Raw genomic sequence first — 12,438 nt, forward strand, 5'->3', positions numbered from 1 at the left:
CACACACACACACACACACACAGACACACACACACACAGACACACACAGACACACACAGACACAGACACACACACACAGACACACAGACACACACACAGACACACACACAGACACACACACAGACACACACACAGACACACAGACACACACACAGACACACACACACACACACACACACATGTTCAATGCGGTTCACACGTGTGTGACGATTAGGACATTCACATAACAATACAAACTTGTACATTTTAACCTTTCGAAAGTTTTGTGCGCAGTTGTATGTTTGCGAAACGTACTTTGTGAGAAAATAGTTTTGTTTTACGCACGTGAATTGCTTTTCGTAAATGTAAATATATAATATGTGCACGTAAATTAGGTTTTATGTATGCAAAACTGTTTACGCATGTGTGTATCTTGTTTTACGCGTGAATAATTAAATCGCTCCATAAGGCTGTGCCGGACGCCGGACAGGGGGCTTAAAATCCGGACTGTGCGGACGTATGGCCACCCTACTGTCTCCGTCAAAAAAAGTCACGGAGTGTAAGTTAGAAACCAATTATACTCGTTTCTATTGTATGAACGTTTTCATTTACCATAAGATGTTTATTGAAGATAAAAACGTTTCTGCAGCTTGAGCGTAGGAACTTCTGCCACACTGTGATTGGCTGATCTGGTATTCAGTGAGAACACGTGGCTCTTTATCGCTCTCTCTGTGTGCTTCCGGGTGCTGCACGTGGTTTGGGGTTATACCTGCTTATGTTTCCCTGTAAAGTTCATGTGGTTGGTTGTTTGCTGAATTTAATTGGCAGATTCTTGATCTTAAGTTTGGTTGATTGTTTAAACTGATTATTTATATATATATATTCTGTTTGCTTTGCATTGCTTATTAATGTATGTGTATTGTACTTTCTACTCTGTTTATGTTTTGTTAGAAACCAACAATCTCTACCAGAATGTCAAATGTTCTCCAATTGAATGAATATGATGACTCCATGAGTTTTAATGGACTCGCCATTTTGGCAGCAATTAGCCTGAACCGGTCCTAGAGCCGTTTAAATCAAAACTTTTATTTTTCATCAACATTTTTATATCTCTCTTAAACTTTCTCATACATACCTGATTATATGATTATACATAGTCTAATGAAATAAACAAAATGGACCACTAGTTTGCCACCTAGTGGTCACCATCATCGTTGACCTTTCACATCAAAGGCAGGTCAAACATTCCTTCATGAAGTTTCTTTCTGTGAGAATCAAATCAAAGCCAAATGACCTCCAGGAACAACAAACATGGAGGCAGAAAGTGTCACTTTGTGATTATCAAATGCTACTGTACCAGTTATGTGCTGATGTACACCTGTCGTTGCTCTGACCTCAAACATCCACTCAAAACTTTAACAACGCTATTACAAAAAAGACGTTTATTCCGCTGTGCTGTAGTATTTTTCATTTAAACGTTAAAAAAAGAATGATTACTTTCAGTATATTTACATCAGAATCAGAAGGACTTTTATTCCCAAGTATGTTTACACAGACAGCAAACTTGTCTGATGCAGAAGAAAGTAAACACATAGTGCAAACATAGATGAAAGTGATGCGCTAAAGATAGAACAAAAATAGATTTAATGCATTACCTATAGAAATAATGGCCGTTTCTCAATAAGTCCAGTTCCAATACTCAAGAACACAAGAACAGAACGGCCAATGTGCACTATAGGCCACTAAACATGACATCTACATAGACGGCATAATCTCTTGGATTTGGTTCGAGTGGAGAGATTAGATTTTTGTTCTCGTAACGTCTCTCAGAGTTTCATGTGTCATAGTTTTCTTTTAGAACAAACTCTGTTTGATTTGTCTCCAAAGATCTCCTGTTTCTCAGAAGTTTGGATTGTGTAGGGCAGGAGCAGTTCACTACGCTGTCAGTCTCTTCTCAGAAGACTGTGACCTCTGGTATCTGTAAACTGATTATAAGACACACACACACACACACACACACACACACTGCTTTACAGCAGTTTATTATCTAAATACTGCATTTGTCCTTCTTTGGCGTGTCATTATCATGACCAGAGCCAACAGACGTTTTTAGTTTAATGTCATAATTGTCTTGCAATAATTTCTTTGTACAATGTCACTTTTTCAAATCTACATCCTGTCATGCAAAAATGATATCGGTTTATTTCCTTTTTGGTTGTTTCTTTAATGTTTCATTTTTGTTAAAGAATCTAAGATGCACTTAAGACTCAAGCAGAAGTTTCCTTCGCTCTTTATTTATTCTCATCAATGTCCAGTAATTGTGAAGTGATAGAGATCTCATCTGGTTTTGTTTATTTTATGAGTGTGCACGTGTACATATCTGTGTGACAGAAATAGACGTCTTAAGCACAGTAATCTGAATTTTGGAGCCAGAAATCTCTATTGATTTCGTTCTCTCTTCTTGTGTCTGTCCTCTTCTGAAGTCTACATTAGCTATTTCTTAGTTTGATTTGTTCATCAAAATGATGTTTCTGTAACATTCTCATAGGAAAAAGACAAATAGACGCATTGCTAACAATGCCACAAGAGATTCTGAAAACATCTTCTCAATTCTGAGTATTACAAAAGTGTTTGTTCCATTAACTCATGAACCTCCTACTTCAGAGACCCGACAGATCTCTTTAAAAGGATTTGATGCTCATTCCAAACCCCATATCACATGTTAATATGTGCCAGACTTTTATTACAAACAAATACAACGAACAAACAAAAATAACTAAATATAGCTGCAAGCTAAAATTAGGAGTCCGCATCACGAATCCGGTCTGGGTTTTTACTCTGGTATAGCATACTCTAGATTTCGGGCTCAAGAAGGTGGATTGGTTTTGTCGCTATGGTTACTGAGGCTAAACGGCTAACCTGCTCTGGAACAGGTTTATTTCTGGGTTAGAGATCGCAAACTAAAACTGGACCAATCAGCTGTGAGAAAGTGACAAATATCTGACGCAGTGAAGCCACGCCCATCATATCTCTTGCTCCAAATTAACAAAAGTTGACAGTGATAAGATGTTAGAGGGAAAATCTTTTGTTAATAAGTGTTCATTTGTAATGTTTATTTACATTTATTGATTATAATTCAAAACACATTCACATAATTATTATATGAGTTGATAATTCATTAAATGAATAAATATTAAACATAGCATTTAGTAGCATAGTATAAAGACAAACTTGTATATAAAGCATTTTAAAGTAATGAAGTATACATATTATCGTTTGATGTTATTGTAAACTTATATGAATCCTTTTAATTCAGTTGATTCTGTATTGATATAGTCAGTAGCTGCCTTCTCAAACTTTCACTCCTGCAGTGTTTATTCTGCCATGTAAATGTGTTTCAATTCACAAATGTTTTCATAATGATCTCTTCATCTTCAACAGACCCTAACACCCGCGAGAGTTCCGTGTGATTGGCTGTTCGCCGCACGTGTCACACTTTCAGGTGCACGCGGATCACGAGCGCTGGTCCCACACTGAGCTCAGATTTATCAAATCTGCAATCAAAAGTCAATATTAGTGAAGATCTCAATATCAACCCAAACATTTCTCATCCAAATTCAGATTGATACCTCTACGTTGTTTCACTTTTTCACTAAACAATTTTAAAACAAACTCTACCGGTTCCAATGCATACATTGGTTTCTCATATAGTGTCTAAATATATCTTGACAAGACAAACCACACCAGCTGATCCTTATCACCAGCAGAGCTTTATCAGATTATCAGACAACATAACCTGCACAACCAGCATAGGCCAACATGAACCAGCACACAAGATCATACTGGTCTATGCTGGACGTCTCGCTTCGGATTCGGATCGAGATTATTTTAATTTTGATGTTCCAGTTGATTTGTATTTGTATAGTATGTTATTAATTAAACAGAAACTCTTATGGCCGTGTGAAGGACATGAGGCCTGTGAGACTATGTTGACTGGCAACAGAAAGCAAACAGTTTACATAACACACATAACAATGTCCATCCCACGCTGACATTCAGAGTTCTTACAGCTTGAATCTGCCCACATACGACATGGATGTTAATCCACATATTCATTAAAGAAGATTTGTTGGCAAAGCACAGAAGTCATCAATCACTTTCCATGCAACTGGAAAATTGGCTAAAAATCATAAAGACAAGAAGAATGATAAAGCCGCCAGCATATATTTCCATGCAGGTCAATGTATTGTGAATAGTTTTTGATTCTAGACCAGATGATGGGTCAGTATGGCCATCACCCGTACGCCGGCTCCACTAGCATGAGACTGGTTAACCTGGCTCAGCTAGTTAAAGCAGAGTTCACTCCAATTAATAAATCTGTTATTGTTGTATTTACCCTCACATGGTTCAAAACCTGTGGAGCACAAAAGAAGATCATTTGAGAAATGTCCCAGTGGTTTTGTGTCAATGAGGGTCAATGTTGTTTGGTTATCCACGTTCTTCAAATGATCTTCTTTTGTGTTTTGCAGAAGAAAGAAAGTCATACAGGTTTTAAATGACATGAAGGTGTAAATTATTATATCATTTTGTCATCAGAAGCACCATCCCATACTGGTCTATAAAGCAGGAAACCACATGAAAGACTCTTACAGTGATATTTCTCATCTGTACGACCAAGCAGAATTTGATCCAACAGCGGTGAATGAAGTATGTCAACAAAGCTTACAAGATTTAACATAATTTTTTGGTAGAAAAAAGCTTCACAAACTTTAACTTTAGTATTGTAAAATCTAAAGTTTTTCAAGCGGGTGTGATCTGTCCCCCAAAAAACGAATGATTTCATAATCTTTATATCATGATTGTTTTTATACTAACATTAAAATTAACAATATTATAAAATGAATATTTAAAACTGCTGACAAAATGAAATTGCACAAAACAAAAGTAAACTGTTCTTTGCAAGTCACTACTGTACATACACCAGTGTAGTGTAGTGACCATGTTTGTTGTCCAGCTGAATACCGTGTGTGTAAACACAGCTTAACTACGAATACCATAGTTAAACTCTGGTGACTAGTAAAACCATGCTTCATTTGACAATATATACTTTACAATAGTAACCATGGCAATAAAGCGCTTATTGCTGTCAAAAATGACCTATATGGATGAAGGTTACAATCAAAGGTTAAAGATGACAGCTGTTTAACTCCTCCCAAAAGTCCTCAGGACTCCTTCCAAAACACAGGTGAGTTGGCAGAATATAAATATGGTGAACCTGACGGTGACACACAGGGACCCGTGTCTCCGGAGAGCCTAATAGGAATCGGGCTTCTGAAAGATCCAGAGTTTGGCTTGAGATCAATCAAGAACATGGGGCTCGGCGTGAGTGGATTATCTCTTGTGTCAAGCGCTTTAGATGCTGGTCCTCAGTTTGGGATGCTGATAGACATCCATGGACAAACCATACTGCCTACCAGCACCACCAGCTGAGCTTATTCAGATTATAAGACACAATAACAACAACCTTTACTCAAAAGAGATGTCTTTATTATGATGAGGTAAGCTGTTGGTTATATTTAAATATATTCTGTGTTTTTATTAGACAGGGAATGATAAATATCAGCTGGCAGCAACTTCAGAAAATAAAATCAAAAAGCCCAAGAAGGTGAAAAGAAACAAGAAGGATGTGGAAGACCTCAAGAAAGAAGTGGATCTGGTGAGAAATCCTTTTATACGTACATACAGCTCTGAAATGACAATCCTCACAAAGTTCACGACTTGCTTGAGATTCACAAAAAGACTTTGAGCATGTTTTGTTCTTCCGCAGGATGACCACAAGTTGACTTTGGATGAGCTTCAGCGCAAACACAGCACCGACCTAACCAAGGTGAGAAGATTTAGATTCAGTAATGATCAAATGTATTATTACTCTTGTGAAGCTTTGTATGAGTATGATACACTTTAGTTGAGAATACTGCACTTATTTTCTTTATTTTAAAATCAAACTTGCTTTCCAGACTGAAATGTTTTTACGTTAAGCGTAAGCTACTTTAGGCAAAAATGTTTTGTAATAAAATGCAAATTGTACCCCCAAAAACATCATAATCTCTGGCTTAAGTTTTACCAATTTTAGTTCATTTCAGCTCTTTGTATTTTTTAATAGGGGTGTATAGAGATATGTCAGCTCACTCATTCAATACAATATACAATACTGATCACGATATTGGTAAAAAAAATATAAAGTGACACATTTTTTCCCCAACACATTAACAACTTTTAGGCAAATTTTCACGCCTTTTAGACAGGATAGTTCTCTTTTTATTATTAATTATAATTTTTATTATTTTCTGAGGTGAAAGACATTTTACTTCGTAATAAGTTAAGAAAGTAACAATAAAATAATGACACTGACATTCAGCCAGACAATATCTCACCTGTATGTGACAACAGCTTTCATGCGCCTCTTTCAAAGTAAATGTCTGTTGTTGGTAATGTTGTTTCTTAGACTGTGCACTCTGCGACCTACTTAGAATAGAACTGTTCTATATACTGTACTGTACCTTTAACTTCATGATTTTCACAACAGGGTTTGTCTGAATCCCGTGCGAAAGAGGTCTTAGCCCGTGATGGACCCAATGCCCTGACCCCACCTCCTACGACTCCTGAATGGGTGAAGTTCTGCAAACAGCTCTTTGGTGGATTTCAAACGCTGCTGTGGTTTGGTGCTTTCCTTTGCTTCATGGCATATGGAATCCAGGCTGCCTCAGAAGAAGAACCCGCGCATGACAATGTAAGAGAGAAAAAAATGCTTTGAGTTCTGTAATCATAGTTATAAATAGTTCATATATCATTTCATTTCCCATTGTCTTTTCTTTACAGTTGTATCTGGGACTCGTGCTTGCTTTCGTTGTCATCATCAATGGAGGGTTCTCGTACTATCAAGAGGCCAAGAGCTCGAAGATCATGGAGTCTTTCAGAAATCTTGTCCCTCAGGTGTGAATGTTAAATAGTACATTTTCACTCATCGTTACTTTAGTTTTATCTTTGGAAAAATGGTAAAGATGCACTGATATATGGTGGATAAAAGAATGTTTTTACAAACTCGGCCGTTAGTTTTAAAACAGCCGGGCTGATAAATACTATCGATCATAATAATGCAATATATCTGTGATCTGTATGTAGAAAATCTTCACCAGTTTGACGTTCAATATTAATAGTCATTATATGAATTAATAACAATTAGAAAGTTAAACAAACTTCATTTAATCTTCAGAATCGATATCAGCAGATATTTCTCTGAATTATCAGCTATCGGTAGCGGTGGAGAAATTTTGTTCTCTACTCAGGGCTGGACTGGGAAGAATAATCGGAACTGGCTTTTTTTCCCACTTCAGTCCTACACTATTTTTGGTGTATGGTCGGGGGGGGGGTCGGCTGCATTCACCTTGCGTGCATTCGCATTTATAATACATTGAGAGTAATAATCCTCACTACACACTGCATTTAGCAATTATTCTGCCATATGTCCAATTTAGTAAAAAGTCATGATTTCATTGTTATCATCACGCAGCAAGCGCTTGTTATCCGCGAAGGAGAGAAAAAGATCATCAACGCAGAGGGGGTAGTCGCTGGTGATCTGGTGGAGGTCAAAGGTGGAGACCGAATCCCGGCTGATCTTCGTATCGTTTCCTCACAAGGATGCAAGGTAAACTCAAACATTAAATGATCCTTAAAGTCCAAACCTTTTTATAAATCATCTCTCTCTTTTTTCTCAGGTGGACAACTCTTCACTCACTGGTGAATCTGAGCCTCAGTCTCGTACTGCTGACTTCTCTCATGAAAACCCTCTTGAGACGAAAAACATTGCGTTCTTTTCCACCAACTGTGTTGAAGGTACAAAATTCCAGACAGGGATTAGATTAAGCCAGGACCAGACCTTAGTTAAATTAGGATGTTTAAGTAATTAGTTTAACCACCAGGTGGCAACCGTGTCCAGGGAGCATTGATTCAAGGTATTTGAAGACCTGTAGGACTATAAAGGTATTGCAATATGTCGTAATGCGACAAAACCTGTGTGTACGCGTATGATTAGAAGGAAGTATACTTTGCAAGGCTGTTGTGTTCGGCTGTACGTGCACCCTCGCGCACACATAAAAAAGAATAGGTAATATTTTCCAATGGCTGTGGACAAAAACCTTTAACATAATGACATTAATTTTAGGTACCGCCAGGGGTATCGTCATTAACACCGGTGACCGTACCGTCATGGGTCGTATCGCCAGTCTCACCTCCAGCCTTGAAGCTGGACAGACACCGATTGCTAAAGAGATCGAACACTTCATCCACATCATCACTGGTGTGGCTGTTTTCCTGGGTGTGTCCTTCTTAATCCTCTCTCTGATTCTTGGATATGGCTGGTTGGAAGCCGTCGTTTTCCTTATTGGAATCATTGTCGCTAATGTACCCGAGGGTCTCCCTGCCACTGTAACTGTAAGTCAGAATGTATTCCCAGAAACCTAAATCCTAGGAACAAATGTGAACCAAAAATGTCCAAAAATCTTGTGTCTACTCTCATAGGTGTGTCTGACTCTGACTGCCAAACGTATGGCAAAGAAGAATTGTCTGGTGAAGAATCTTGAAGCCGTGGAGACTCTCGGCTCAACCTCCACCATCTGCTCAGACAAGACGGGAACTTTAACACAGAACCGGATGACTGTGGCTCACATGTGGTTCGACAACCAGATTCATGAAGCGGACACCACTGAGAACCAGAGTGGAACCTCATTTGACAAAAGCTCTCCGACTTGGGCGGCCCTCGCTCGTGTCGCTGGTCTGTGCAACCGTGCCGTTTTCCGTGCCGAACAGAGCCACCTGCCAATTCTTAAGGTGTGCTATCAATAGTATATATTTTTAAAGACACCAAGTAGTGCTATTGTAATTGAAAATGTTATAATATCTCATTTGCAGAGAGAAACAGCTGGCGATGCCTCCGAGTCTGCTCTGTTGAAGTGTATCGAGCTTTGCTGCGGTTCGGTGAAAGAAATGAGAGACAAGTACACCAATATTTCTGAGATCCCTTTCAACTCCACCAACAAATACCAGGTATTTTATACTCTGAGAGATTCTCTGTAGGTCAGATCGTACAGATTTAACTAGTCGTGCTAACAGCATCTAATCTGCTTCGCTCTAGCTCTCAATCCACAAGAATCCCAATTCCTCTGAGTCTAAACACCTGCTGGTGATGAAAGGAGCCCCTGAGAGAATCCTGGACCGATGCTCCACTATTCTCATCCAAGGAAAAGAGCAACCTCTGGAAGATGAATTAAAAGATGCTTTCCAGAATGCTTACGTAGAGCTTGGAGGTCTTGGTGAAAGAGTGCTGGGTAAAGTCACCTCGTAACATTCAGTTATCGCTGCCGAAGTATAACACACATTGGTAATTCCTGGTTCTTTCTCACAGGTTTCTGCCACTTTTCCCTCCCTGATGACCAGTTCCCTGAAGGTTTTGCGTTTGATTCAGATGAAGTGAACTTCCCAACAGAGAATTTGTGTTTTGTCGGCCTCATGTCCATGATCGACCCGCCTCGTGCCGCCGTTCCAGATGCCGTGGGCAAGTGCAGGAGTGCTGGAATCAAGGTACTTATTCAAGATCCACGACCAAAATGTGTGTGAACCTGTCTACCTCAAATGATCTATATTTAAATCCTATATGACAGGTTATCATGGTTACTGGTGACCATCCGATTACGGCTAAAGCTATCGCAAAGGGTGTCGGCATCATCTCTGAAGGCAACGAGACTGTGGAAGATATCGCTGCACGTTTAAACATTTCTATCGGAGAGGTTAATCCAAGGTGAACTGGTTATCCCAACAACATTATTTTTTGATTAAATACTTAGATGTCTGCTAATATAAGGTACACTTCCAGAGATGCTAAAGCGTGTGTGGTCCATGGAGGAGAATTGAAGAGCATGTCTGAGAATGAGCTGGATGACATCCTCCAACATCATACTGAAATCGTGTTTGCTAGAACGTCTCCACAACAAAAACTGATGATAGTAGAGGGTTGTCAGCGACAGGTACTATTTAACCAATCCTGGTCATACTAAATGATTTTACTCCGATCTGTGTGACAAGCTTTTCCGTCTTTATCAGGGTGCCATCGTGGCTGTAACGGGTGATGGTGTGAACGACTCTCCCGCTCTGAAGAAGGCTGATATCGGTGTGGCTATGGGTATCTCTGGATCTGACGTATCCAAACAGGCCGCTGACATGATTCTGCTGGACGACAACTTTGCCTCAATCGTCACTGGAGTGGAAGAAGGTATGAAATGTTGATTTGAATTATGAAGGCGAAAAAAGAAACACTGATACTTATTCTACAATGCGTGTCTTTAACATCAGGCCGTTTGATCTTTGACAACTTGAAGAAGTCCATTGCCTACACACTGACAAGTAAAATCCCAGAGATGTCACCATTCCTCATGTTTGTCCTTGTGGGTATTCCTTTACCTTTGGGCACAGTCACCATTCTCTGCATTGACCTGGGCACCGACATGGTAAGAGAAATAACATATCATTTCATGCAACTTTTACAATTTCCCTTTCATTTATTCACAGTTTTAATATTTCCCCAGATTCCAGCCATCTCGTTGGCCTATGAGAATGCAGAAAATGACATCATGAAGAGACAACCCAGAAACGCTCAAACGGATCGTTTGGTAAACGAGAGGCTCATCAGTATGGCCTATGGTCAAATTGGTAAGAGTGTGCTAATGTCAACAAAAAGCTCTGAACAATTTTAGCTTTATCCATGGCTTTAAATTATTTAAAAGTATCAAAATGTTCATTGTACACGTCATTGTACTTCACTGTATTTGTTACAGGCATGATCCAAGCACTCGCAGGGTTCTTCACCTACATTGTCGTTATGGGTGAGAGTGGATTCTGGCCCAGTCTTCTGCCCGGACTACGAGTCGGCTGGGAAGATAGATCCATTAGCGATCTTGAGGACAGTTATGGCCAGCAATGGGTATGTGTCTTAGCCTCGACTAAACCATTACTCTATCATTCCTTGACTGAAATCTTAGAACAGGTGTGAACTCCTTAGTAAAGCAGGGATAATTTACCCTAAACTTATAAATAAGTCATGTAAACATGTATGAAAATGTACGTATGTTTTTATGCTTTCTCTTGGCTTTTTAGACCTACGAGAGCAGAAAAATCATTGAGTTCACGTGCCACACAGCCTTCTTTGTCAGTGTTGTGGTCACGCAGTGGGGAGACTTAATTATTGTAAAGACCAGGAAAAATTCCATCGTACAACAAGGAATGAAGTACGTAAGCATGTAAAAGTCACAGAATATCGGCCTGTTTATACAGTCTCTGTTTTTGCAGACAGTGTGTTCAGTTCTTGCTTTTTTATCTCTAAAAGATCTCAATTTCCAATTTTCCATTCCTATCATTGTTCTCTTTTTTCTTTCATAGAAACAAAGTCCTCATCTTTGCCTTTTTTGAGGAAGCTGCTCTGGCAGCGTTCTTGTCCTACTGCCCGGGTATGGACGTGGCTGTCAGAATGTACCCTCTCAGGTGAACAAACATATTTCATCTTTTGCGCACAGATTTTCAAATATTTATCAGATTAAAATGCTCGGTTAAGCATAGAAAATGATCAATTTTTTTCATCTAGACCCATGTGGTGGTTCTGTGCCTTCCCATATTCACTGCTCATCTTCATCTATGATGAAATTAGGAAATACCTTCTGCGGCAGAATCCAGGAGGTAATAACAGATACAGCCTGCAGACTTTATCAACCATAAAGTTTATAGTTTTGACACATATCACATATTTCCCCCTGAGATTAATGTCAAAATAACGGCGATATCTGTGTTTTTTTCAGGCTGGGTGGAAAGGGAAACATACTACTGACACAAGATGGTCTTTTGCAAACACGTGCAAAGAGATGTTTTATGTGGTGTGCAAATACTAATAAATGTGTCATTTAAATGGAGCTGCGTTTGTGTGCTGAATACTTTCTTTTTTATTGCTAAATCAAAAAAATGGGGTTAGGAAAATAATGACCCAAAGATACCATTTACAAAAGTGTTAAAACAGAGAATCTGTCTGTTTAATAAACAATATTCAAAAAATAAATATTAGGAGAAATCATCTATTATAACTTATACTGAAACTATATGTAACCATTTAGATTTATGTAAAAGATTCTGAAGCAGAATCTAAAACCAGCTGGAGTGGTTTGATTCTTAAAACAAGTAAAACCACAAGAACATGGTGAACATTCAATCATTCTAGTATAAATACGAATATAGCTCCAATGATTCAGGGACCCGTTTCAATAAGGAGGTTCAAGCAACACTGAGTTAAAATATGAACTCTGAGTTGATTTACTCAGATAACCGCTACTCTGAGTTTTCTGTTTCAGAACAGCTGGTTTCAAT

The 12,438-nt window shown here is 38.8% G+C and overlaps 1 protein-coding gene across 4 annotated transcripts; it reads left to right on the top strand.

The window, feature by feature from the left end:
* The first annotated feature begins 4,517 nt into the window (after window positions 1–4,517).
* Window positions 4,518–12,123, top strand: LOC306897469 (sodium/potassium-transporting ATPase subunit alpha-1-like). Of its 4 annotated transcripts, none has more exons than XM_079462252.1 (22): window positions 4,518–4,686; window positions 5,582–5,695; window positions 5,807–5,866; window positions 6,566–6,769; window positions 6,859–6,972; window positions 7,550–7,684; window positions 7,755–7,872; window positions 8,201–8,469; window positions 8,557–8,865; window positions 8,947–9,081; window positions 9,170–9,362; window positions 9,440–9,615; window positions 9,696–9,832; window positions 9,908–10,058; window positions 10,135–10,303; window positions 10,384–10,538; window positions 10,617–10,740; window positions 10,866–11,011; window positions 11,185–11,315; window positions 11,467–11,568; window positions 11,669–11,760; window positions 11,880–12,123. In XM_079462252.1, exons 1-22 carry the CDS (start codon window positions 4,615–4,617, stop codon window positions 11,906–11,908), a joined length of 3,135 nt encoding a protein of 1,044 aa, XP_079318378.1. In that variant the 5' UTR covers window positions 4,518–4,614; the 3' UTR covers window positions 11,909–12,123. The 4 variants fall into 4 exon arrangements, with proteins under 4 accessions (XP_079318378.1, XP_079318377.1, XP_079318380.1 ...); XM_079462253.1 differs by lacking the exon at window positions 4,518–4,686 and adding an exon at window positions 5,241–5,361; XM_079462251.1 differs by having other exon boundaries at window positions 10,384–10,740; window positions 11,880–11,989.
* Window positions 12,124–12,438: the final 315 nt, after the last annotated feature.

This window comes from Barbatula barbatula (genome assembly GCF_947034865.1).
Source record: "Barbatula barbatula genome assembly, chromosome: 8".
Classification (NCBI taxonomy): Eukaryota; Metazoa; Chordata; class Actinopteri; order Cypriniformes; family Nemacheilidae; genus Barbatula; species Barbatula barbatula.

Excerpts from the sequence above, each read along its gene's own strand:
- LOC306897469 (XM_079462251.1), top strand. The coding sequence starts at position 4,615 with ATGAAAGACTCTTACAGTGATATTTCTCATCTGTACGACCAAGCAGAA. Across the intron at positions 4,687-5,581 it reads ATCCAACAGCGGTGAATGAA|ACAGGGAATGATAAATATCA; the intron begins GTATGTCAACAA and ends TGTTTTTATTAG. Across the intron at positions 11,316-11,466 it reads ATCGTACAACAAGGAATGAA|AAACAAAGTCCTCATCTTTG; the intron begins GTACGTAAGCAT and ends TTTCTTTCATAG.